The 27,450-nt window shown below is 42.4% G+C and overlaps 1 protein-coding gene across 6 annotated transcripts in view; it reads left to right on the top strand.

The window, feature by feature from the left end:
• The window catches only part of LOC129746975 (PHD finger protein 12), a 141,071-nt gene that overhangs the window by 88,484 nt on the left and 25,137 nt on the right, over nucleotides 1–27,450 (top strand). For all 6 annotated transcript variants that reach the window (XM_055740967.1, XM_055740985.1, XM_055740977.1 and 3 more), the window contains exon 4: nucleotides 5,234–5,620. In XM_055740967.1, the coding sequence (XP_055596942.1) occupies nucleotides 5,234–5,620 (387 nt within the window). The remainder of the gene's footprint in view (nucleotides 1–5,233; nucleotides 5,621–27,450) is intronic.

The following is a 27,450-nucleotide window of genomic DNA, read 5'->3' as shown; positions in this document are numbered from 1 at the left end:
GGCTAAAACACCCACTCCCCACCGGTGTAGTAGCAAATTTAAAACGGAAATACTTTCATTGCAGACACTCAATCATTGAGAAGAAAAAACCCATTTTATTGGAAAAATTGCATAAGTTTTGAGTTTCACGATTAGTTGTCTTAAAATGAATTCTACGAATATTCTTTTTGACAGAACAATGATTTCAACTATTCTACCAGGATTTCATTAATTTAAAAGCAAAAATGACTACACAACGAGGAAAAAAGGTCAATTGAAACAATTCTTCAATTAATTCAATCAAATTGCTTTGAATCAATGGAATAAAGTTTTGTTGAAATGAAATGAAAAAGCAATTTTTTTTTCAAGTAATTGCTGACATTGATAAAGGAAACGAGAAATGTTCATCCCAAAGTCAAAGGAAATTTGTAAATTTGTAAATTTATGTATGGATACAGAAAAATATGCTAATATTGACGAAAACTCCGAGCAATCCATACGAAACTAAAAATCTCTCAATATCTCAAATAAAACAAAAATTATAGAACAAACAATAAACATTTATTTTACCTCATCCAAAAAGTATTAAAATTTTCTTTTCGTTTATTTTTTTCAAATTTTAGAACGCTGACTGGATTCACTAATTCGTCGACCCAAATGAAAAGCTTTTTATTCAATTATATTAAATCGAGAATAATGTGACATCTATTATTTATACTTGATATGGTTTTTATTAACATCTATTCTCAATTTATGTTACGTATAGGATGGTTGAAGCGAAAAAAAAACATTCAAATAATATCTCAAAAAGAAACTATTATCACACCCAATGTTACCCAAACATGTGTGAAAGAAATCATTGTTGGCTAAAATTTTCTCACCGTGAACTAAATCGGTCTGTCGTATATTTTGAAATCCTGTTCCAAATTTGCATGAATTTGGAACAAATGCGTATAACTGTTGGGAATTTTGAAATCGATAACTGTGCTAAAACAGCAATATACGCCACCGGTGCCAGCCGAAATGTTTTAGCGTGGTCGAAAACCGTGTTTTGCATCTACCGTTGGGACAGCCCTTAGTATTTTATTAACGTAAGGAGAACCTCAGGAGATCTTCTTATCAAAGTACTTATAAGAAAGTATTGTGGTGTGCAAAAATATACTTAAGTACCAATTGTTTTAGAATCGTTAAGCGAGTTCATTCAAAAAAAAAAAAATAAAGTACCCGAATTGCAGTTCAATCACGAAAAAAAAGATTATAGAAATTGTGGCAAAGCCCAAATTTGGTTCGGTTCTTACGATTTATTTTAACAACCTAGAAACATTCTCCTAAAGGTTTTCGCGGGAATGAATAGACCGAAAAATCCAGAAGAAAATTAACAGTTTTCGTATGTTTAAAAAATTATGATCACAATTCAAAATTTTTGAATATGAAACTGGCATCAGAGTAGGGGCAGCATGTTTAATTGAAATAAGTTTATAACCCGTTGAAACAAGACTCACCTGAATGGAGGTTGATCAGCCTGATGTGTGTATGAAAAGATCGTATGGACCTACTTGCGAGACGACACCAATAACATTCTTCGAGTCCCGCTTTAGGAACGTACTATCTGTCCCTCGCTTCCCAACTTCTTCATCTCCACCATGCAGCATCAGCAGAGTTGATCAAGATGAACACCTACTGTTTCATTTGTGCAGAAGAAGCAGCAGGTGTTCATCTTTAGCATGATGCTGAAGTCGATAGTCCTAAAACATAATTCAGCCTTAAGATTATAGAAGGGTGTGTGTGTCGAAATAACTTACTCATAACTTGCATCCGTGAGAGTCCTAGCAATTGAGTGAACTATTGAGCAGAGTCGAAATCCATTTGGTTGGATGCACCAGAAGAACACCTCCGCCGTAGCATATTTTTGGCTCATTCGTCACAATACCTGGATTCCTGTAGTATGGTTCGTAAAAATTAGTTAAAAACAAACCAAAATTTTCGTTACAATTATGTTAAATTTGCTCGCTCACTATCCAAAGCGGAAATAAGAGAAAATTATGTATGGTTTAAATTGCATCATTTTTAAACGCCTTTGGATTGGCAATGGACAACAATAAGGTTTGTTTTATTTTATCTTATTTTCTATTGACTCAGTCGTTACACTGAACCATTCAGCTAAACGCCTGAATGTATAATCATACATCAAAGATTTCGATTAGGTTGTTGTACAGTACTTTCTCGCTAATCGGACTCTGTTGGGACCGAAGGGTTGATACAGTAATGACAGATTGATATTCAATAAGGTAAATTGAGAGCAACACAAATAAATAAAAAAAAGAATATGATAACAACAATGCTGTTGAATTACACTGCTCTACTACGAAAAATTGGTCGATACATGGAAAGTTCAACGACTGGTGTAAGGAAACGTCTGAGCAGAGAAATAAGCTTTACAGGAAAATTCAATTATTCGACTTTTTTTTTCTAACAAAACGTCCGATTATAAATTCCAACTAGATTCGCTCTGAACTTCAAGAAGTTTTCGATCGCCAAGCCTATCTGATTAGCGAGCGAGTGCTGTACATAAAAAAACACAACCAAAATGTGATGATATGCGCCTTTGTTTGAAGAAAAAAGTTCCTTTGTTTTCAAAATGCGAAAGTTGTCGATAAAAAAGGGCAGTGTGATTGTTTAGTAATAGCCAAATAATGAAATAAACGTTTGACATTCTTAGATATGCCTTCAGCGGAATATTAATTTTTGTTTAACAAGCTTTGTAACTTACCTTACAACGAAGATTTCAAGTGCTCCAGGAATGCCGTCTGCGATTGTAGGGTCGTTTGATCCACTTTCGACTGAGTACGTTTGATGTGGATGGCTGGCCAGTAGGAAACGGATCATCGGCTCCGCCGACAACATGTGATACCACCACTCGTTGTTTTATAGTCTGCCAGCGGAATTATTTACACTTGCAGATTAATATGAAATTAATAAGATCATCTCACATAATGTACCTACCATTAGTTTTTCGACCTAGTTTCCTGGAAAATTGAAGATGATGTCGTTCCCGGTAGATAACGGATTGTGTTTCCGTCCTTTCCCGGGCAGCTTTAGGGGCCATTTTCTTAATCGTCGCGGTTGGTCCGATGGAATTGCGGATTAACTCCTTGATACGAAACGTAAATAGCGATGCTTACTGGCACAAAAGATTTTTTGTGTTTGTTTTGATTCACTCGTCTGCTACACACTCGTTTTTAAATAACCATTCAAGATTGGAAAACAAACCATTTAAGGTTAAAAAAACACTGTGTTCAAACATGAAGTAAAGTTCTTGAAAGCTACATACGGGACATGATGCTGATATCATATAAATATAATCTGATTGAAGTTCATTTTGCTGATCTGCTTAAAGTTTATGACTCGTTTAAATTTTGCGACTCAATTGATGGTTGAAATTCTCCGTACGGTGATTAAATGGCTTTTGTTAATAAGGATAAGTTTTATCGAAAGAAATCATCTAAAAATTCAAAAGTTTCATGACATGATTTATTAATAAAAACAAACCATGATTTTTATATTTTCATTTGATCGCTAGATTTATTGTTCATGCATTTTAACTTGATTTATAAGTTTAAGTTTAAAAGTAGCTAAAATTTAAAATTCTTAAAAAATATTCACAATAGGTTTTATTATAAAAATATCAAGTTTTTGATAAATTACAAGAAAGATATCAAATTAAATCCCCCACTTTGATTTATTTTAAGAAACTTTTCGAAATAGTTTACAAAATACTTCTAGTTAACAATTTTTCCATATTGAATATTGTTGACACAAAAGGGAGCAGAATCAGTAATTTGGCTGAAATTCATAATTCTTAGAATCAAATTATGTAATTCTTCTAGTTAAATTTAGCTTTGTTATAAGGAAAATCGAAAACTACCTTGAAGATACCTTGCATCGTTCTAGCATCTCGAAAATGTAGCTTATTTTGCCGCTGTTTCAGTAGCAGTAGGGTTTTTATATTCCAGGAGATTTAAAAAAAATTCTTCGATTCTTAAATGCAATTTAGATTTTTGTTTCGTTTTAAAGAAAACAATACCACTTTGTTATGCTTTGAAAAAATTTAAAATGTTAAATTTTGCTAATAGGAAAATTTGACATCAAATTATGCAATCATTTAGATCTCAGATTAATGAACTCGTAATGAATGAAAGCTTTTTTTAACCTAGTTTTACTATCAGTCAAAAATCTGCATCAAATTGTGCGCTAACATTTTGCTGTTGTTAGCTCATTTTGGTTTTAGCATGCTATCAACTAAAAATTTCTGACGCCATAATGATACCAAATTTAGCAAAAGTTAACAGCAAAAGTTGCTGTCATTGTGCCATTAACAGCTTATTTTGGTCTCAGTTTACTATCGTTTTGGGCATCAAAGTCTGCTCGGGTTGTCATTTTTGCTGAAAAATCAGCAATCGGTTTTCAAATTGCTGGACTTTCCAGCAATTGATCTAGTTTGCTGGAAAATCAGCAATCGAGTTGTCAATTTGGAGTTTGTTTTTGTTTCGTACGCTGAAGTAAGGTGAGATTCTATTTTACGAATTAAGGTTAAATTAATATAATTATTTTATTTTCCTCTATATTCTAGCAATCAGGTATCAAGTCAAGGGTAAGTTTTTATTGTACAGGTATATATTCCATAGAAGATACTCATCAACACTATTTTTACAGGTGGCGGATGATCAACATTTTGGCACAAAACGGCCACCCCAGAGCCGGTGTGAAAGTTGTGAAAAAAAAGTTTTTTTTTGGAAAATAAATTAATCCCTTATTGAAAATGGGAGAAAATAATTTTTTTTATTGCTTATTATATGCACAGCCAATATTAAACTTTAATTTTGAATTGAATATAAATTTCATACTAAATACTGCCGGTTGTGTTGAAAGAAATAGCTGGTTTCCAGCAATCTGGATTGCTGATTTTCCAGCAATTTGAATTGCTGGAAACCAGCATTAACGTTTGCTGTTTTTTCCAGCAATTTAAATTGCTGGAAATTTTGCTGGAAAGTCAGCGGGACAAAAACCAGCAAAACCAGCAATTTAAATTGCTGGAAATTTTGCTGGAAAGTCAGCGGGACAAAAACCAGCAAATTTTTTTTGCTGGAAATCGATGCAAAAATTTACTGTGTACATATGTGCTGACGTGTGTGCTGAATGCTCGCTGAAAAATAATCGCTACTGTTTTACCTAATTTTTTTTATTTTTTTTTCAGGATTGGAAACTGATAAACTCAGTGTCAGCTACCGAAAGGATTCGGCTATGGAATAAATTTAAATCATCCATTGATCAAGAAACAGTTAAAAATGAATTCCTGCGTAAAATACACCGGCGCAATCCACCTTTCCGTATCAAACAAAAGGCAAAGATACGAGGGCGTTTAACGATACCACCCAATATTAAATATCATTATGAAAACAGAATTATGCTGATGCCATCACTTAGAGACTTTTTAAGAAATGAAAATATAGGTCGTTCGTGTAAGTTACCAAAATGGTCTTACAACGACTTAAATGTGTTGTCGATAATTGATGTAGATTTGGAATTAATTAGAAATGCATCAATTAAGGTTTCACCCAACAAAAGCAACAGTGATCATGAGGTAAGATTTATGAAACTGTATTCAATGATGATGGGATATTTGAACGAAAAAAAAAATCAGTCACACCCGACGACACCTCAGACCCAAGCAAGATCATTAGATCACTTTACCAAGAGACTGACCAATAAGTTATCGGCAATAACATCATCGTCCTTCCAGCTCGATTTTTTTTTCAAGGGAGTTTAAATGCTAGGGTCATTCTTCCCTATTCCAGCTCGAACTAGTCGAATGTCCTTTAAGTTCTTTAAATGACCACGCTGTATTCACACGTGCTCCGTAAAGTGTTCCAGACTTACTTGGTTACAATTTTTAAATTTAAATGTTTTTAACGCTTGTAAGAAGAAGATTGGTTTAGAGGAGAAAAGTGAAGTTTTTCTTCTCGCTGCCAGGCTAGCTCAGGGAATTAATAGATAGAAGGCAAACGAATGGGAAAAATCATTTTGTTCCCAATAAATATCTAGAGAAATAATTCACATGTTCAATTTTTTCAAACCATTTCCATGTCACTATGGGGTCATAAAATCGTTTCACTGTTATGTGCATTTTAACAATCGGTAATTTGTTATTCACTCATCGAATTTCTTACTCGTCGTGTCGTCTCCACATCACTGGGCCTGATGTTTACTCGTCCTTCTGTCCCTCGACGCAGCGATTGTGTCATTTTGACACCAGGTATCGCCACATGCAATGTGTGCTTCCAGCGCATCCGGTTCGAAGCTCGATGGTAGTGTCAGAGGTCGCACTGTCGCGATGCCGTTTTTTTCTTTTTCTCGGGATTTTCATCCCTAAGGACGATTCATCCCTCTTCCTTCCGGGGCAGTTGTTTTTTTGTTGTTGTCGCTTTTTGTTTTGTTTTTCTATTTACATTTCTGCAAAAAGGTTGCTTATACCTCAGAGAACAGACATCGGGCCCCGAACAAAAATTTGTTGAAATCGTGTGTGAGAATACCCACCTAAGTTACAAACCATATTCGTCAGTGGACTAACATCCATAAGATGTCGCTACCAGTACACATATTTTTCCATTTTTTCGACACGCTTAGAAATAAATACTCATCGCTTATCTCAAATGAGGCCATTGCAATGTATGAAAGTAACACAACTTTTTGTGTAATAAATTTTAAGAACATCTTGATTTTTAAAAAAATGCAAATCATATTTCAATCATACTTTAATCGCTGTCATATGTCCCAGCATATGCCCCATATTGTTCAATCAATTTTGGCGCTGAATTGAAAGTTGAATTCCAAGTTTTAAAGTATGGCTGTCAGTAAATAGTTTTCTAGAACAGAGAATGTGAACATAAATGTTATAATTGTTAATTATGGGTCGGTATTCCGGTTGATGTTATCTTGTAATTCATGTTTATAAATAACTTTAATCATTTCTACTGATTACTAACCCTGAGTTACAAGTCCTCATCTATCGATCTCAGGTAACATCAACCAGAATATCGAGCCATAGTTTACAATTATAACAATTATAACACATACTATAACACTTGGAATTAAACTTTCAATTCAGAGCCAAAATTGTTTGAACAATATGGGGCATATGACAGCGTTCAATTGTAATTGAAATATGATTTGCATTTTTTTTTAAATCATGATGATTTAAAATTTATTACACCAAAATTTGTGTTACTGTCATACATTGCACTGGCCTCCTTTGAGATAAGCGGTGAGTATTAATTTCTAAGCGTGTCGAAAAAATGAAAACAATAATAGGTGTACCGGTAGCGACATCTTATGTATGTTAGTCCACTTACGCATTTGGTTTGAAACTTAGGTTGGTATTCACACACACGTGTTGAGCTCCAGCTCGAACTCTGTTCTCTGTGCTTATACGAAGGAATGACAGCACTTTTTCCTCCTCATCTGGGTCGTTGGAAAGAATTTCTCGTACACTCAGAGGAAATCTTATTATAAATTTCATAAGATACATCTTATGAACCACTTTTTTGCGTCCAAACTAATTTTTCATAAGAGTCTTATGAAATTCTTTCAGTTTTCATACGATGTTCTTATGAAAAATAGAAGAAACGGCATTGTGAAAAAATGATGAACACATTCATTCATAGCATCAGTTTTTTTTTCATCATCTAACAGTACGGAGCAATCGCCAGTTCATAGTTATTATAGTTTTCCTTTAATGTTAAATGTTATTGTTATCTCCGGAATGGTAAGTTCGATTTGATGTTTTGGTGTGAACGTTGAATATATTAGTAAACTAAAATAAATTATTTGTTTACTTTTCAGCAAGCTGATCGGCAAAAAACGAATGGTCGAAGATTTAGATGCGGCAAAAAAAACTTTGATGGAGCCGTCTGTTAATGCGCTGCTGATGGTGACAATGCAGGATTTAATTTTAAACGAATTTGGCAAACAATAAAGTGAATGTTTTCAGCACGAAATATCGAGAATTTTTCTTATTAGAAAGTGATTTACTGTTTCCATAAGAATCTCTTATGAAAAGCAACAACCTCTCATTGAAGTAGGCGTTCATCTTCAGAATTCATTCGCGTCATAAGACAATCTTATGAATTTCATTAATTTTTCTTATGGCGCCACTTCATAAGAGAATCTTATGGCATACATAATAGTATTTTTCTGAGTGTAGGATGTTTGCAAGTTGCTCGACTGTTCGGGCTTGTTGGTGAATTAGGCATTCCGTTAAGCTGTGTTTACAGTTAGTGGCACATTACAGGCATGGAATACGGGGGAGTCTTCTCTTCCCATTAAGTGACCATGGGTCAGCCTTATATGACCAATACGCAGCCGTGTCAGGGTTCGTCGTTCAAGGAATGCCTTCCGGTCGTTCCATCTTGAAGTGCAGTTTTTTACCTCTCTCAGTTTCTTGTCTCGGCATACGTTCCACTCATGGCTCCAAGCGAGAGAAAGCTGTTCCTTTAGCCAGTGGATAGCATCTTTGGGAGGGATGATGGGTATATTTGGTGGTTCTTGTTGACTGCCTTCAGTAGCTAATCGGTCTGCGGCTTCATTGCCCGGGATATTGGTGTGTCCGGGAATCCAACACAAGATTATGTTTTTCTGGATGGCAAGGCGGGATAAGTCATAGAACCAAGGATGCTTAATATTTCCGGCCAAAACAGCTTTTAGGACACTGGCCGAGTCGGAAAAAATAACAGACCCGGATTGGGGGCACATGTCTTCAGCTGCTTTCAAAATAGCGAAGGCTTCGGAACTGAAGACAGAACACTTAGAGGGTAATGCAAGTGCTAGGCTGCCAGTGGTGAACCTGTATATAAGAGAAGTGACATCTTACTTACTTACTTAATGATCCCGCGCCGATCCTCCGATGCATAGGGCCGTGGTAAAAGACCTCCACTGTTGACGATCCGGAGCCAGCGTCTTCACCTGGTCCCAGTCCAGATTCTCGTCGACAGTTCGGATTTCAGCGGCTAAGCTTCGCCGCCACGAGTTTCTGGGTCTGCTTCTTCTTCGATGCCCTTCTGGATCCCAATCTAGCGCCTCTCTGCAAATCTCGTTTTCATCTTTTCGTGTGCCCAATCCATCTCCACTTACGTCCCCGAATCTCGATTTCTAGCGGCCTTTGATGACACCGGCGATGTAGTTCCTCATTCGAGATCCAGTTGTCAGGCCACCAAGCGCGGATGATATTCTGCAGGCAGCGGTTTACAAATACTTGCAGTTTTCGCGTCGTCACCGCATATGTGCACCAAGTTTCGCACCCGTACAGCAATACGGATTTGACGTTTGAGTTGAAGATTCGGATTTTCGTTCGTAGAGAGATCTGGCGTGACCGCCAGATGTTTCGGGGACTCGCAAATGCGAAACGGGTCTTTCTTATCCGGGTTCCGATGTCTTTCCTGGTATCACCATCAGGCGTTATCTGGCTACCAAGATACTGGAAGCACTCCACTTTCTCAACTTGTTGCCCAGCTACCATGAAACTGGAGGGATTTACTGTGTTGATCTCCATCGACTTGGTCTTTCCGACATTGACTTTGAGACCTGCTGCCTTGGAACTTTCGGTAAGGTCGTCGAGTTTGCTCTGAATGTCCGGTTGTGTTCGGGCGAGCAATACAATATCATCAGTCAAGTCAAGGTCGTTAAGTTGCTCCATTGTTGAAGGATTCCACGGCAATCCTCGGTTCGGAGCACAGTCAATCGATCCAGTCAGAATCTCATCCATTACGATTAGAAAAAGCAGCGGTGATAAGATACATCCTTGTCTCACTCCAGCAGTTACCGGGATTGGTTCGGACAAGACACCGTCGTGTAAGACCTTGCACGAAAATGCCTCGTATTGTGCTTCGATGAGATGGACCAGTTTCTCTGGGACCCCTCGTCGCCTTAGAGCCGCCCAGATATTTTCATGGTTAAGTCGGTCAAATGCATTTTCGAAATCAATGAACACCAGCAGAAGAGAGTCCTGGAATTCGTTGATTTGTTCCAGTAAGATTCGCAGCGTTGTGATGTGGTCCACACATGATCGTCCGGATCGGAATCTAGCTTGTTGCCGTCGGAGTGTAGCGTCGATTTTCTCCTGGATCCTGTTCAGGATCACTTTGCAGAGTACTTTGAGGGTTGTACAGATCAACGTTATGCCTCGCCAGTTACCGTACTCTGTCAGGTCTCCTTTCTTCGGGACCTTTACGAGGATACCCTGCATCCAGTCGGCCGGGAATGTTGCAGTATCCCAGATGTCAGCGAAAAGACGGTGCAACATTTGTGCTGATAGCGCAGGGTCGACTTTCAGCATTTCAGCAGGGATGCAATCGATCCCAGGTGCTTTGTTGGATTTCATATTTTTGATTGCCGCTTCTATTTCAGCCAGCGAGGGCGCTTCCGAGTTGACGCCATTATTGCGACTTACCGTGGGCGCCTCGAGCTGCGGGTTTTGTTGGCCATCGCTATTCGTGACTCGGAAGAGTTGTTCGAAGTGCTCAGTCCATCGTTTGAGCTGATCTGTTCGATCGGTCAATAACTGACCTGCTCGGTCTTTCAGCGGCATTCTTGCATTAGTCCTTGCACCACTGAGGCGGCGAGAAATGTCATGAAGTAATCGGATATCTCCATTGGCGGCGGCTCTTTCCCCTTCTTCGGCTAGGGAGTTTTTCCAGGCTCTCTTGTCTCGTCTACAAGCTCGTTTAACTGCCTTTTCCAGCTCCGCATAAAGTAAGCGGGCGGCTGCTTTGGCTGACCCGGCACATTTGTTTATTTGGTAACAAATCAACGGATCACATGTTGATCCCAATGATTAAATGGATACAAAACAAAATAACAAAATAACATGCCTGCTCAATTCCGACTTTCGCCTTTCTCCGATCATCGACCATCCTCCAAGTTTCATCCGACATCCATTCACTTCTCCTTTCACAAACTTTACCGAGAGTACCATGGCTCGTCGTGATAAAGGCATTCTTGATTCCTCACCACTGTTCTTCGACTGTTCCGTCTGTCAGCAGCTCCGAGGCTCGGGATTCTAGCTGTTCAACGTATGCCCTTTTCACCTCTGGATTCTCCAACCGGCGGACGTCGTATCGACACCCGACTTTCTACTCGCGCCGTTGGACACGCGCAACTCTCAGTCGTATTTCGCCAAGGACGAGGTGATGGTCAGATGCAATGTCTGCGCTTCGTTTGTTGCGGACATCAAAAAGGCTCCTTCTCCATTTTCGGCTGATGCAGATGTGGTCAATTTGATTTTCTGTTCGGCCATCTCGGGATACCCAAGTGACCTTATGTGCTGGTCGATGGGGGAAGAGCGATCCACCGATCACCATGTTGTTGTTGCCACAAAATTCTACAAACAGTTCTCCGTTTTCGCTCATCTGTCCTAGACCATGGCGCCCCATGATGCGCTCAAGGTCCTGATTGTCGGAGCCAATCTTTGCGTTGAAGTCGCCCAAATGGATTTGAATGTCACCCTTCGGAATTTTCTCTACCACGCTGTTCAGTTGACTGTAAAACTGCTCTTTCTCCTGCAAGTCGGCAACGTCAGTTGGCGCATAACACTGGACCATTGTAAGGTTTCTAACCCGTGTTTTAAATCTGGCTACGATTATTCTTTCGTTTATCGGTTCCCATCTAATGAGGACCGCGTAGGCCTGCGTGCTTAACAAGAAACCAACTCCTTGTTCCCGAGTAGCATTTTCTCCTCGTATACCAGAGTAAAGCAGTACTTGCCCGGACTGTGTCTTGTGTTCTCCAGTATTAGGCCAACGGACTTCGCTCTGTCCCTGAATTTCAAGCTTGAGGCGGCTAGCCTCTCTACACCCAAAATTCAGCCTCTATGCCAATGGCGTGTAGTCAATTACATAGCATCATTGGTACAAGAAGATAACGCTATCGGTGCTGATTCGATTTGCTCCCACCGGCATTAATCTCCCAAGCTAACCGAATTGCGTATGTCTGAAAGAAACAAAATAAAAACGCCTTCACGTCCCTCCCTATCGCATCACAAGACGAGGAAGGATGGAAATAAATACCGGCCAACACCAGGCAGCCAGCGAACCGAGCACTGTGCGTGTGAATGTAGCAAAAGCAACAAAAAAACATCCTTCTAATTCAATCCCTTCAATCCACCGGCAAACAACCACGGCCGAGCTGTGCGTGTGTATGCAGTAAAAGCAACAACAAAAAAAACATTCCTTCAATTCAATTCGCCGGCAAACAACCACGGCTAAGCTGTGCGTGTGTATGTAGCAAAAGCAACAAGAATATATTCCTTCAATTCACCGGCAAACAAGCACCGGCCAAGCTGCCCGTCTTTAGCAGCTGTGTATATGTGGCGTGTGTATGTAATAGCAGGCAGTAAGCAAAGCACAGTTCTCATTCAATGGGTTTCCCGTTTCCTCCACTCCCATTCCCTTTCCCGTTTCCATCGCAAGACAATTGAAAACCTTGAAAGGAGGCTAAACGCCGGGAAGCCACTGTCGTGCGTTTCTTTTGTGATTGATCGGTGGCAGAATGCCTATGACAAACATCCCTCTTCCTGCATGAAGCTCAAATAGTACACTGGTTAAGATGTCGGTCTGGCAAGACCATTTGGTTAGTGACTTGAGTTCGATTCTCCCTACGGGCGCTGTGGTTTATAATTTTTATTTTCTTGTTTCTGGGATGAATTATCCAATAGGAACGAAATCCTATAAAATGTTTTTCTTGTTTTGCTTGAATGTAGTGGTCATGCACAGGGTGGATTTGATTTAAATCAAAGTGATTTAAATCATGATTTAAATCACGATTTAAATCACTTGATTTTGATCAGTGATTTAAATCAAAGTTTCTAAGTGAATAAAATTCCCTGAAATTTAGTGAGTATGGAATGGTTTTCTTCATTTTTTCACGTTTTTAAGCATCGAAGCATCCCCTCGAGAATTAAGAATTGATTTTTTTTTCTTGCTCCTTGTGATATTCCAAAAGTTGTAATTGATGCCGAAAGCTTGTCCACGTAGAAGGGGGTTGGAGTTTGGATAATGTCCACGTGGACATACTTCATAAATATTACTCAAATTTAATTCAATGCATATATTTTGGTATGAAGATGACATTGGCCAAAAATGTCCGCTCAAGTATGCTAAAAAAATTTTTGTTCATTTCTTTCAATTAAACTGAAAAACATTTTCTTTTCTTTTTTTAATAAAGTCATCCGATTTGCTTATGTTTCAACGCTCAACTTTTTTGAAAGTTATGAAATAGAATTTATTCTATTTGTTTGGTCTTTTGATTTCTCTGAACCAAGAGAAAAAGAAGGCTGATTGAGTGCTAAATTCTAACTCGTAGCCCGTCTTTAAAAAGTATTTGGAAAATTTCGATAATATTTTCATTCAGTAAAGGAATTGCTCATTTGTTAATGAAATTAACCATTTTAATTTAAAAAGCTTTAAAAAATTGTATTCAAACTATAAAATTAGACGAGGACAGTGGAAAACATGCATTACAAAAGAGTAAGCTTACGAAGGAATTTAACAAAATTTTCCGAGAAAACCGTCAACCGTTTCAAGTCGTTAGATACAAAATCGAATCGATGTGGATAAAGTTTGAAAAACATTGGTCTTTGATGAATGTTGAAAACCTTAATTCATGAATGTTACACTTATACAGAGTTGTTAAACTCAGCTTTATCACATGATAAAAAAATCTTCGGATGCTAAAAGAGTTTCCTGAAATGCAATTTATAGAACAAATGCTATTTAAATCAAAAAAATCTGATTTAAATCAAAAAAATCCGATTTAAATCAAAAAAATCTTATTTTTTTGATTTTTTTGAAAAAATCATTGATTTTTATCCACCCTGGTCATGCATCATTTTAGTTGGGAGCCGAGTCCTTATGCCAGTTACGGTTTTTCAAACATATCATCTTCGGCACAGTGCACATTTCAGCGCATTATCGGCACAGAGATGTGCTAAATAGGCATTGGATTTTTGCAACCTCTTCTATGGGTGTAGCAAGTTGTGCCAGTTTGCCTTGTTGGGCAAGGGTTAAAACGTTCCAAGTTCCAAGTTAGAAGTGCGGCTGGCTTTATTCGTTAGGTTCTTGGATAGGACGTATTGTAAAGGATGTTGGCCCCTTTCAGCCATTAGGGATGTTATTGGGCTGCTCTTAAATGCTCCGCTCATAATACGGATAGCTTGGTTGTAAGTTGGTTCGAGACTATTATAGATACGATCTTCTCCTCTACTGATCAAGCCGAGTCCAAAAGCATAGTTGGTAGGAGCCACCCGTGAACAAAACGGAATAAAGATGTGCGAAAACCAGCGCCCCTGGCGCTGCAATTTTTTTAAAGATGTCCAGCTTTGAAATAGAAGACTGTCGGACTCTGTTGGCTTGCGAAACAAATTTTAGTCGGTCGTCCACCCAAAAAATCATAAAATCGTTTCACTGTTATGTGCATTTTTACAATCGGTAATTTGTTATTCACTCATCGAATTTCTTACTCGTCGTGTCGTCTCCACATCACTGGGCCTGATGTTAACTCGTCCTTCTGTCCCTCGACGCAGCGATTGTGTCATTTTGACACCAGGTATCGCCACATGCAATGTGTGCTTCCAGCGCATCCGGTTCGAAGCTCGATGGTAGTGTCAGAGGTCGCACTGACGCGATGCCGTTTTTTTTCTTTTTCTCGGGATTTTCATCTCGAAGGATGATTCATCCCTCTTCCTTCCGGGACAGTTGTTTTTTTTGTTGTTGTCGCTTTTTGTTTTGTTTTTCTATTTACATTTCTGCAAAAAGATTGCTTATACGAAGGAATGACTTCTTTTTCCTCCTCATCTGGGTCGTTGGAAAGAATTCTCGCAGGCTGTTTGCAAGTTGCCCGACTGTTCGGGCTTGTTGGTGAATTAAGCGTTGCGTTAAGCTGTGTTCACAGTTAGCGGCACATTACAGGTATGGCTTACGGGGGAGTCTTCTCTTCCCATTAAGTGACCATGGGTCAGCCTTGTATGACCAATACGCAGCCGTGTCAGGGTTCGTCGTTCAAGGAATGCCTTCCGGTCGTTCCATCTTGAAGTGCAGTTTTTTACCTCTCTCAGTTTCTTGTCTCGGCATACGTTCCACTCATGGCTCCAAGCGAGAGAAAGCTGTTCCTTTAGCCAGTGGATAGCATCTTTGGGAGGGATGATGGGTATATTTGGTGGTTCTTGTTGACTGCCTTCGGTAGCTAATCGGTCTGCGGCTTCATTGCCCGGGATATTGGTGTGTCCGGGAATCCAACACAAGATTATGTTTTTCTGGATGGCAAGGCGGGATAAGTCATAGATCCAACGATGCTTAACACTAAACATACCGACACTTTGTATATACCTATTCATACCGCGAGCGGTCAAATGACGGTTTACACTGTTTTCGCTAAAACTTTCTTGTTTCTCAACCGATTTCTTTAAAATTTATAGTTTTGAAAAGCCTATAATGTGACTCAAATATGTTTCTCAGGCAGTTTTCAGCTACAATCAATAATTTCAAAGTTATTTTAAGTCCAAAAAATTTTTTATGAAAAAACATGCTTCAGGAAAATTGCTATAAATCAGTTATTTAGTGCTCGAAAAAAATTTACTTTCCAATCAATCAACCGCCAAAGCTGTTCCTGTTACAGTAGAAAAATTTCAAAAAATGAGTTGGAAAGTTGACATAATTTGTCACATTTTGGCATCTTTAGATTTTGTAAAATACGAAATACATAATTTATGACGAATTTTCAAAGGTTGCTGTTTTTCGAACATTTCATCAATTCGGATTTTTGATACAATTCCTACACCTAAATTCAGCTTTGCACTGGATTTTGAGTATGTTATCGTAAGGTTTAGACAAAAAAATTATATGCAAAAGAAAGAAAATTTCATACCGGTTCTAGTGATGTAACTACATTGGCGGTGCGATGCTTGACAAAAATATAATAAATATATTTCTGAAAATAAAACCAGAAAATTTGAGCGAATGCTCGTTTGTTTTTTCGTTTCCTTTCACCCGTCTTCGCGTGCAAAATAGCTTTGAGATATTACCACCCACTGCGCCCGTCTGCCAAGCAAGAATTTGTGCTGACTTCTCAAAATTCAGAAACTACTTAACTGTTTTATTAATCATATTTTTGCTAAGCATTTCACCGCCAATGCAGTTACATCACTAGAACCGGTATGAAATTAGCTTTCTTTTGCATATAGTTTTATCGCCTAAACCTCACGTTGAAGTACTCAAAATCCAGTGCAAAGCTGAGCTTAGGTGTAGGAATTGTATCAAAAATCCGAATTGATAAAAAGTTCGAAAAACAGCTACCTTTGAAAAGTCGTCATAAATTATGTATTTCGTATTTTACAAAATCTAAAGATGCCAAAATGTGACAAATTACGTCCCCTTTCCAATTCACTTTTTAAATTTTCTTTACTGTAACAGGAACAGCTTTGGCGGTTGTTAGATTGAAAAGTACGGGTTTTACACAACTTTTTTACATTTTTTATGAACATGACCTCAAAAAAAAATTTATAAAAATTTCCGTATGTGCAGCATATAGCTTCTAACTTCAGCTTTCTCAGGCACTAAGTGAAATTTTTTTCGAGCACTAAATAACTGATTTATAGCGATTTTCCTGAAGCATGTTTTTCCATAAAAAATTTTTTGGACTTAAAATATCTTTGAAATTATTGATTGTAGCTGAAAACTGCCTGAGAAACATATTTGAGTCACATTATAGGCTTATCAAAACTATAAATTTTAAAGAAATCAGTTGAGAAACAAGAAAGTTTTAGCGAAAACAGTGTAAACCGTCATTTGACCGCTCGCGGTATGAATAGGTATACCACATGCGTTAGGGGGCATCCATAAATTACGTAACGCTCCTAGGGGGGGGGGGGGGGGGGGGGAAGGAGTAAGCTCAAGCGTTACAAATTGTGACATAGGGGAGGGGGGAGGAATGCTCATCGTTACGTAACGATTTTTTCCTTGAAAATTTCAGTTTATTAAATCGCAGCTATTTTGATGTCATGCCATTTTCGCAGAATGATAAGACCACCAGAATCAGCTTAAAATTTGTAAGTTTCAACGTGATTAAACTGGTTTGTAACCTTCCCTATTTAATGATTCTGACATAGACTCCTTAAACTGTGTATTGGATATCCAAGAAATAATCGCTAGAAAACCGAATATTAGATATGTACATTTACCCACAACAACTCTATTCAACCTTAAGACGGAAATTTTACTATTTTTCTCAATCAATTTAAAAAATGCAATTTTGGTTATTCCGAAGAATATTACTAAGTTGAGTATATTTTGCGTAACAAGTTTACTTCTTAAACAAACTAAAGTAAAGAAGGTACATCATCAGTGAACAAGCACAGAGCAACTCGGATTAAGACAATCAATTTGTTTTATCAAAGAGTTATCATCAATGAGTACTAAGAAGCGATTTGGATAGTTATAAATTCCGTTTTGTAAAATGTTAAAAAAATATGTTAAATTTTTTTTTGATCTTCGAAAATCAGTATTTAAAAACATGAAAAAAGATGGGGGGGGGGGGGTAATTATCAGCGTTACGTAATTTTCGAAGGGGGATACGTCTAGGCGTTACGATTTGTGACATACGGGAGGGAGGGGGTCAAAAAAGTGCATTTTTTGCGTTACGTAATTTATGGATGCCGCCTTATTCGAAAAACACAAAACTTAGAAAAAATTTAAAAACGCAAAAATACTTGCATTTTGAAAATAAAAATAGTCCTGTCGCTAAATTGGCGAAAAAAAATCATATAAGGTGTAATCATCCTTCAAAGTTTTAAAACCGTCGTTTGACCGCCTCCGGTACGTTTAGTGTTAATATTTCCGGCCAAAACAGCTTTTAGGACACTGGCCGAGTCGGAAAAAATAACAGACCCGGATTGGGGGCACATGTCTTCAGCTGCTTTCAAAATAGCGAAGGCTTCGGAACTGAAGACAGAACACTTAGAGGGTAATGCAAGTGCTAGGCTGCCAGTACTACAAAATATCCCGCATCCAACACGGCCATCATCGGACTTAGAACCGTCCGTGTAAAGTTTGAGAAGATCTTTGTATTTTCTCTCGACGAGTTGAAGGAAAAAGGACTGGGCGATTACAGAACTTTCTCGGACGCGTAATTTAGAAAGCAGGCTTAGATCCACTTGGGGGATTGGCGAATCGTATTTGCATTGTCTAGGTTCGGGACGAGCAGCTATTGCAGGGAGAGATGTGTTGTGCTTCTGTAGGAAGTTCTTGGATAGAACGTATTGTAAAGGATGTTGGCCACTTTCAGCCATTAGGGATGTTATTGGGCTGCTATTAAATGCTCCGCTCATAATACGGATAGCTTGGTTGTAAGTTGGTTCGAGACTATTATAGATACGATCTTCTCCTCTACTGATCATTTTTTTTTTTAGTTGGTAACCACAGGTGGTAAATCCCGGTTTACGGATTGTATTCCAAGGCACGGCGAGCCACCGCGTCCCCCCAGTTTGCTACTCTGGGTCCATGGGTACAATGGGAAGACTCATGATATACTCCGTGTATACCCCCTACTCCCTAAACTCCACCTGGGGCCGCAGACCTGGTTCCCACCTCGAACTGTTTAGTACACTATGCTTCAATAGTGGGAGGTCTATTCGCGCTAATGCGCTCAAAGGCAATACTCATTAACGAGACCACTTTCAGCAAAACCTCTCATCCTTACGACTTGACGCCTGAACTCTCCTCTGACGACTTGAGAACCGACATCTCCTCGCAATGACTCGAGATTCCCACACAAACCTCTCCTCTTCGCGACTTGAGGCCTGATCTCTCCTCTAATGACTTGAGATCCGACCCCTCCTCGCATCGAATCGAGGTTTACCTCTCCTCTGCACGATTCAAGGCTCGATCTCTCCTCTAACGACTTGAAATCTGACCTCTCCTCGTAATGACTCGAGGTGGCCACTTGTACCCCTCCTCTTGTTGGTAAGGGGCCTGATCCCTCCTCTTACGACTCGGGACCCGACCTCTTATCATAAAGACTCGGGGTTGACCACACAAACCTCTCCGCCTGAAGGTTTGAGGCCTGACCTCTCCTCTAACGACTCGAAGCCCGACCCCTTATCTTCAGGGTTCGAAGTTTGCCACCTTGCCCGTCGTGTGCCAGATCGAGAGCAGCTTATCCTAGACTCGCGCCTGTCACGGCACACGCGCGGGACTTAACGCAACGACTCGGATGATTCCCGACGAAGACGTCATCCTACTCCGACTCGAATAGCTCACCCGGCGTCGAGAGCCACTCTACCCGTGGGTATTCCCCGAACGTGGAATAACCCTTTCCCAACGATTTCCACTGCGAAGAAGGTCAAGTCTTATCCCCGCAGCTTCTGTCGTTGAGAACCGCTCTACTCGGATACTCCCCGAAGGTGGAGCATCCTACACACGAACGCGGCGCACCCACGGCATCCGCTACGCAGAAGGTATTGTCTTATCTATGTAACTTCAAACCGTGGGGTCGGACGCACTCTACTCGACAGCCCCCCGTCGATGGGGTCAGTCTACTCCGACCGTTGTCCGGTCTTCTTTATCCCCCTTGGTTGGCAACCCTAGGATTTTTGGCCCGCGGATTTTCCTGCCCGTTGTGTGCCAAATCGAGAGCAGCTTATCCTAGACTCGCGCCTGTCACGGCACACATTCGGGACTTGGAACGCTACGACTCGGATGTTTCCCGACGGTGACGACATCCTACACCGACTCGAGAGGCTCGCCCGGCGTCGAGAGCCTCTCTACCCGTGGGTATCCCCCGACAGTGGTTAACCCTCTTCCCTCGAGATCCGCTACGAGGAAGGTAAAGTCTTATCCCCAGTTTCCCTCTTAGGAAGCGGCACAACTCGAATACCCCCCGACATTGGGGTATCCTACACACGTTCGCGGCGCACCCCTGACCTCCGCTACGCAGAAGATGATGCCTTATCTTTGTAGCTTCGATCAGGGGATCGGACGCACACTACTCAGATGCTCCCCGCCGATGGAGTCATCCTACACCGTTCGCGGACTGCCGTTGGTTCCAGCTCCTCTGCAGGGCAGTCATGATCCGGGTGAACCCATCGCTGACCGCATGCCAAGTGTTGGAATCCGCACACATCCTCTGTACAACGTTATCTGCTGTCGTGTCAGGCCCACAGGCGGCAAATATGAAGGAACGTATCGTCTCAAACCTCGGACAGACAAACACCACATGTTCGGGTGTCTCCTCTTCATCACCACAATCTGGGCAATATGGCGAAGCCACATGTCCAAACCGGTAGTGGTACTTCATGAAGCATCCATGACCAGTCAGGAATTGCGTCATATAGAAGTCCACTTCACCGTGTCTTCTTCCGATCCAGCTCCCGATGTGCGGGATCAGACGATGGGTCCACCTTCCTCTCGTTGAGCTGTCCCACAGCTGCTGCCAGTTGGACATCGAGTCCTCATTGGCGAGATCTCGAACGTTGGGCGTATCTTTGTTGTCGTAGCAATAGACATCCTCCTCAAGCAAAACCGAGATGGGCATAACACCCGCTACTACGCAGGCGGCTTCGGACGACATGGTCCGGTATCCGCTGATAACCCGCAGGTTCATCAGCCGCTGAACGCTGCTAAGTCGCTGCAGGTTACAGCTTCCTCCCAGGGCCTGCCTCCAGGCCGCTGCTCCGTACCGCAAGATCGAAGTGGTCACACTTGCCAGGATCCGCCTTTTGCTGCTTTGGATGGCCGAGGAGTTCGGCATCATTCGTGTGAGTGCGGCCGTGGCCATTGCCGCTCTCTTGCACACGTATTCGACATGGCTCGTGAAGCTGAGCCTGTCGTCAATCATCACCCCTAGGTACTTGATTGCGCGTTTGGACACGATAGTGCACGGTCCAACGGCAATGGTACCTGTTTGGGGTGATTTCAGGTTGGTGATAAGCACCATCTCGGTTTTGTGGCGGGCTAGACGCAGGCACTTGGAGTGCATCCAGCGTTCCACTGCCTGGATAGCTACCGTGGCCAGTAGCTCAACCTCCGCTGTTGAGGAGCCTCTTGCCAAGAGGACTACATCATCTGCAAATCCTACGAGTTCGGCTCCCGATGGGAGGCTCGTTCGTAGGAGTTCGTCGTAAGTGATGTTCCACAGAACCGGGCCGAGTATTGACCCCTGTGGAACACCCGCCGAAACCTCTTGTGTTCGCAAACCCTCGCCGGTCATATACTGCAGTTGGCGATTGTTGAAGTAACTTTCCACAAGCCTATACAGATATGCCAGGATCCTCATTTGGATGAGCGACGACGCAATCGCTGTCCAACTGACACTGTTGAAGGCGTTCTTCACATCCAGAGTGACAACCGCGCAAAAGCGGAGCCCTCTCCTCTTGGTCAGCCTGGCTCTGTCCGCTACCTCGATGACCGAGCGGATGGCATCTACGGTGCTTCGACCTCGACGGAAACCAAACTGCTTCCCCGAGAGTCCGCCCTCACTTTCCGTGTATCTCTGAAGTCGGTTCTGAATCACCTTCTCCAGGACCTTACCCGCTGTATCCAGTAGACAGATCGGCCGATATGCCGATGGGTCTCCTGGACGCTTACCCGGCTTTGGCAGAAGAACAAGTTTCTGCCGTTTCCACGTGTCAGGAAACACCCGTTCCGTCACGTATCGTTGCAACAATGTACGGAACATATCGGGGAATTCCCTGATCGCGGCCTTCACCGCGACGTTCGGAATGCCGTCCGGTCCGGGAGCCTTCCTCGGTTGGAGAGACTTGGCGATCTCGCGAAGTTCTTCCACCGTTATCTGTTCTTCAGCGCTGGTGTCCCAGTCATACGGGACTGTTGGCCAGCGGGTAACATCGTGCTGTGGGAACAGCTCATTGATGATGACTCTCAGTTTATCGGGGCACGTTTCAGGTGGTGCACCCCCACTTTTAGTTCTGCCCATGACTATCCGATAGGCATCACCCCATGGACAGTCGTTGGCGTCACGGCATAACTGTTTGAAACGTGCCCTCTTGCTTGCGTTGATGGCCCTGCGGAGGGCCGATCTCGCGCTTGTGAAGAGTGGCCTACGCTCCGTTCGCTCTTCTTGGGTCCTTGCGTTCTGCATCCTGCGTCTTGCCCTATGGCAGTCGGCACGCAGACCCGCAATTTCCTCCGTCCACCAATAGACGGGTGGCCTAGTGCTTTTATGCTTGGCCCTACGCGGCATCGCAGCATCGCAAGCGCGAGCTAGAACCCTCGTCAGTTCCTCCGCGGACAGGTTGTCCAGGTTCCTCTCCCAGTGCAACGCTTCGACAAAGACGTTCTGGTCGAACTGCGTTGTCTTCCAGAGGCGTTCTCCTGTACGAGACTCGCGTCTACCTGTCCGCCTAGCCGATAGCGAATCGCGAAGTGATCGCTATTCGTGTAGGCCTCGCTCACCATCCAATCGCTTACCAACCCCGGGCTACCGAAGGTGACATCTATGGTTGACTCGCTCCCGTTCCAACCTTGGTAGGTACTGGTATTCCCTACGTTGGCCAGATCCACATTAAGCCTCGCCAGGGCTTCTAAGAGAATTTGACCTCTGGGGTTTGTGAGGCGGCTACCCCATTCCTCGGCCCACGCGTTAAAGTCGCCAGCAATAACGATGGGGCTTTTCCCCATTAGCACATCTACCATCTTGTCAACCATAGTGCCAAACCTCTCCAAGGACCATCTTGGGGGAGCATAGCAGCTACAGAAGTAGATCCTGTTCACTTTGGCCACCACCATGCCTTCGTTTTCCGTCGCCACAACTTCTTGTATGGGGAAACTACCTGTAACCCATATCGCGGCCAGTTTGGCATCATCAGTCGCCCAATTAATGCCATTCGCAGCTCTGCGATATGGGTCTGCCACTAGCGCGATGTCCAACTTTTCCTCAACTGTCATCTGCCGCAACAGCTGGTGTGCTGTGTAGCAGTGGTTGAGGTTAAGTTGGACGACCTCTATGCTCTTGGCGCCCGGGGTGGTACCGCCTGCGCCTTAGTGTAGGCGGGGCACCTAGGGTTGCCAACAGCGTGGTCTCCAGCGCAGACAGGGCATTTAGCAGGCTTTTTGCAGTTAGCCGACTTATGGCCGGTTTCGCTGCAGCGCCAGCATATGCCACTTCTGTCTGGCCCAGTGCAGTCGAACGACTTGTGACCGTTCAACAGGCACTTGAAGCACCGGTCCGGTTGCTGGGGGATGGATATCTGACAGATAGACCATCCCACCTTTAGCCGCCCACACCTAAGTGCGGCGTTTGCTGCTGCAACCGGAAGTTTGACCAGCCCAATCTGCATACCAGATTTGGGGGGGCCATTCCGCAGACGAACCGTCATTTGGTCAGAGCAGATTTTGCACTGCTCGACCAGTGCCACCCGCAGTTCGTCTTCCGTTGTGACTTCATCCAGGTTTTTAACCCGGATGGTCACCTCCTTACATCCTGCCGGACAGACGGATCCTCCGCTCTTTTTTTTTAGGGTCACCGGGTCTGAGTTCCCCGGGAGACCCTCTCTTACGTTTGCTGTTGCCAGCAAACGCAAGGCTGCTCTCTGTTTGGGCAAAGGCATTGACCTTCTTCGGGCGGATGGTGTCCGCCCTCAGAGGGGTCTCTGCCGGCCCTCGCTCCTTTGGTCTGGCCTCGGGCTCCGCAAGACGTTCCACCACAGCTTTGTTGGCTGCGATGAAAAGCTGCATCACCCTGGCTAGCTTCTCGCGTATTTCCTTGTGGATGTTGGACTTCCCCTTCACACATTCCACAAGGTCAGCGATGCCAGCCATGGCCGTGACCAACTCTACTGGAGCTCCCGGATCTTGGAGTTCCGGGGAGCTCAGTAGGTCCTCCAGCGCTTCCTGTACTTGTTCGTACGGGTCCGCCCGATCATCGCACGGTGTTTCCACCGACGTTGCCGTCGGGTCCACCGGGTTGGCAGATTGCCTAACCGGCGAACGCCTAAGGCTACTCCCGCCGAACGGATTTGGGCTCTCGCCTTTGTCCGTTCCGTCCCTTTTCTCTTTATTTAAATTTCTTTTCATTTTGAGTCCCACGAATAGCAAGGTAACAAACGGTCCACTGCGCCAGTGACCTGCTTAGCGCAGCAAGGACTGGGATACTGTGGGGTGTGTCCCGGTGCCCCACAGGCAACCGTTAGAGACTGGCGTGACTTAACGACCCGCCAGCCTTCCAGGTACATCGGCACGGTTTAGCATCACACCTTCACCAATGGAGTCGGTTTCCGATAGTAATTCCATTGTCGTAATCAAAATTCGTTAGCGAGGGTCTTCATAAGGGGGGGGGGGGGGGGGGTGTAGTTCTCTCGGCCGTACATCTGCATAAAGCAGACACGTTTCCACTCTGCACCACGGGGAGGTGGAACTACTTCGCAGAGTACTCTACTGATCAAGCCGAGTCCAAAAGCATAGTTGGTAGGAGCCACCCGTGAACAAAACGGAATAAAGATGTGCGAAAACCAGCGCCCCTGGCGCTGCATTTTTTTTAAGGATGCCCAGCTTTGAAATAGAAGACTGTCGGACTCTGTTGGCTTGCGAAACAAATTTTAGTCGGTCGTCCACAAAAACGCCTAAGATGCGGGTGGTGTGAACTAGAGGTATTGTTTTGTTGTCCTTAGTGACAACACGGTCGGACAGGAAACTTTTAACAAAATGGGCTAGTCTTCCCAATATTCCCCATTCTTTGAGAGTTTTTAATATTTTGTGCCTATGAACCCGTTCAAAGGCCTTTGAAAGGTCCAAAGACAGGCATTCAACATGGTGGTTTTTTCCGAGGGCATCGTCTAGGATACTTTCGAGGACTGTCAGGTGATCATCTGTTGAGCAACCAGGGCGGAAGCCGTACTGTCTTATATCCAATCTGTTGCTGGACTCAAGCACGGAGACTAGACGACGCTTGACCATTTGCTAAAAAAATTTTCCTGAACAGTCAAGGAGGGTGATGGGGCGGTAGCTATTGATGAGGTGTAGGTCCTGTTGCGGTTTCGGGATGGGGATGATTAGTCCCTCTTTCCATTGTTGTGGTAACACCCCGTTCTGCCAGATTTCGTTTAATATTTTAAGGAATACAATTTTGCCAATGGTTGGTGGTAGGTTCTTCAACTGCGGGTATCCTCTTTCGTCTTGTCCTGCGGATCGTCCTTTCACTTTTTAGAGTGCAGCACCAAATCGATAGTGGTCGAGTCGTCATTGGTTTACTAGTACTAGTAGAGGAAACGGACGTAAAATGCTCGCAAAAAGAATCAGCTAACAGAGCAGGGTTATTGGAGTACTGTTGACCCAACAGAAGATGATATCGACTGGTGCGGTTTGAACCATTTAACCGTTTAATTTTTTCCCAAAGCTTGGCGGATGGGGTATTGGGATTGATTTCCTCAACGAATTCTTTCCAGCAGTTGTTTTTATCTAACTTAATAGCAGCTCGAGTAGCAGAGCGTGCAGCTTTGTACTCTTTAAGCGCGGTTTCCTTATTGTAATGGTCATTTGGAGGGCGCCTAAGGGCACGGAGCTTTTTTCGACGAAGCCTGATGGCTTGACGAACTTCGGGACCCCACCAAGGGACGGCCGGCTTTCCAGGCACACCGGTTGTACGTGGTATGTACAAGCGTGCGGTGTCAAAGAGAAGCTTAGCTAAGGAATCGTAGGTGTGTTGATTATATCCTTCAAGGGTACGGTCGATTTCCACCGAGGGCTGGTGGCAACTTGGGGTGTGGATTGTTCCAAGGATATTATAATGGTTATGTGATCACTTCCATGGGTATCATTCAGGACTTTCCAAACGAACTTTGGGACAAGCTCCAGGAAAGCAACACTCAAGTCCAAGGCGGAAGTGTTACCAGTTGAGGGGTCGATTCTTGTTGGCATAGTGTTATTTAGAGGGATAATATTGTTATATGAACAAAAACTTTCTAGGAATGCACCTTTTCTGTCAATTTGTATACAGCCCCAGCTAGTGGAGTTATCATTAAAGTCGCCCAGAATTAGGACCGGTTGGGGTAGCTGTCCATACATTTTTTTTCTTTATTTTAAGAGACTTTCAGCCTTTGGCTGGTTCGTCTCTCCATACAATTCTTCAAGTTCATGGGAATATTCGTCAAAACTTATTTGGGGTGAGATGTATAACGAGACTATTGTTAGGTTGATGGGTGATTTGAGACGGATGCAGACCACATTAAGTGGAGAGTCAATAGTAATAGTAGTATACTGCCCTTACTTTCATAACAGTCCCATATGCAAAAACAAGCAAGCGAGAAAATCAGCTTTTTCTGTTTTGGAATATATTTTTGAATTCTGACCACAATGTTCAGTATAAACGAAAATCGTTTGATGGAAGGTGTTCTAGGCTGTCATAATAAATCGTAAGATCTGAAATTTTCGAAATTGGGACATTGATAAGGTCGGGAGCACTATTTTTATTCGTTATGGGACTGTTATGCGAGCATATTTGAGACCTTTTTCAAATCTACTCGCATAACAGTCCCACACAGAATATGTTTCGCTCACAAAACTACTTCCCAAGACTTAAATTTGATCATTTCAGAACTTCTAAACGCAGTTATCAGAAAAACAAACATATTTTTGGAAAAATATCGTGAATTCCTCAACGAAAGTTCAATCTTTTTAGGATTTTGATTGCATCTGAAAGTTTTTCGCTGAGGAAAACATTCCTTCCTTCTTACTGGTTTGCCTTCGAAAACTAGTGTGCATAATTCTACATCAAGTGAATTTAATCTTTATTAAATTATTCAAAGCAATAAATCCAAGACTATTTCGCCGAAAGAAACTTTGAAAAGTAACTAAATCCGTGGTATTTCACATATGGGACTGTTATGCGGGTATATTTCATATGGGACAGCTACGAGTTGATATTTTTCTCGAAATTTCTAGAACAAAATCTCTTTTTTTATTGTTTTATATTGAAGCCCTTTGTTCAAAATGACGAACTGTCAGGTTAGATGAAAAATGGCGAAAATTCATATGGGACTGTTATGCGAGTAGGGGCAGTATAGGGATATCCTGTTTTGACGGCTAGACCAGATCCTTGTCCGTGGTTTGTACTTAAGTGGAAAGTGTAATCCTTAGAAACATTTTGGGGTATCTTGTTTTGATATGTAAGGATTTCTTGCAGAGCAAGTAGGATTTGGGAGAGTAGTTTCTGATTAAAAGTTGCATTTCGGTGGCGCGGGCTCTCAATCCTCGAAGGTTCCATTGAAGTACTAACGAGATTTTTCTTTTTTGGGTTGGAGTTCCGGTAGTGGGGTTGTTGGACGGAATTGGGTCTATTGTTGGAATGTGGGTGATAGTGGATGGATTTCTGGGAATTGGTGAGTAAACAGGATTTATGTTTGGGGAGGAGTTCAGATGT

Source organism: Uranotaenia lowii, chromosome 1, assembly GCF_029784155.1.
Source record: "Uranotaenia lowii strain MFRU-FL chromosome 1, ASM2978415v1, whole genome shotgun sequence".
NCBI classification, from domain to species: domain Eukaryota; kingdom Metazoa; phylum Arthropoda; class Insecta; order Diptera; family Culicidae; genus Uranotaenia; species Uranotaenia lowii.
The sequence above is the reverse complement of the archived record's forward strand: the minus strand, read 5'-3'. Positions and strand labels throughout refer to the sequence as shown.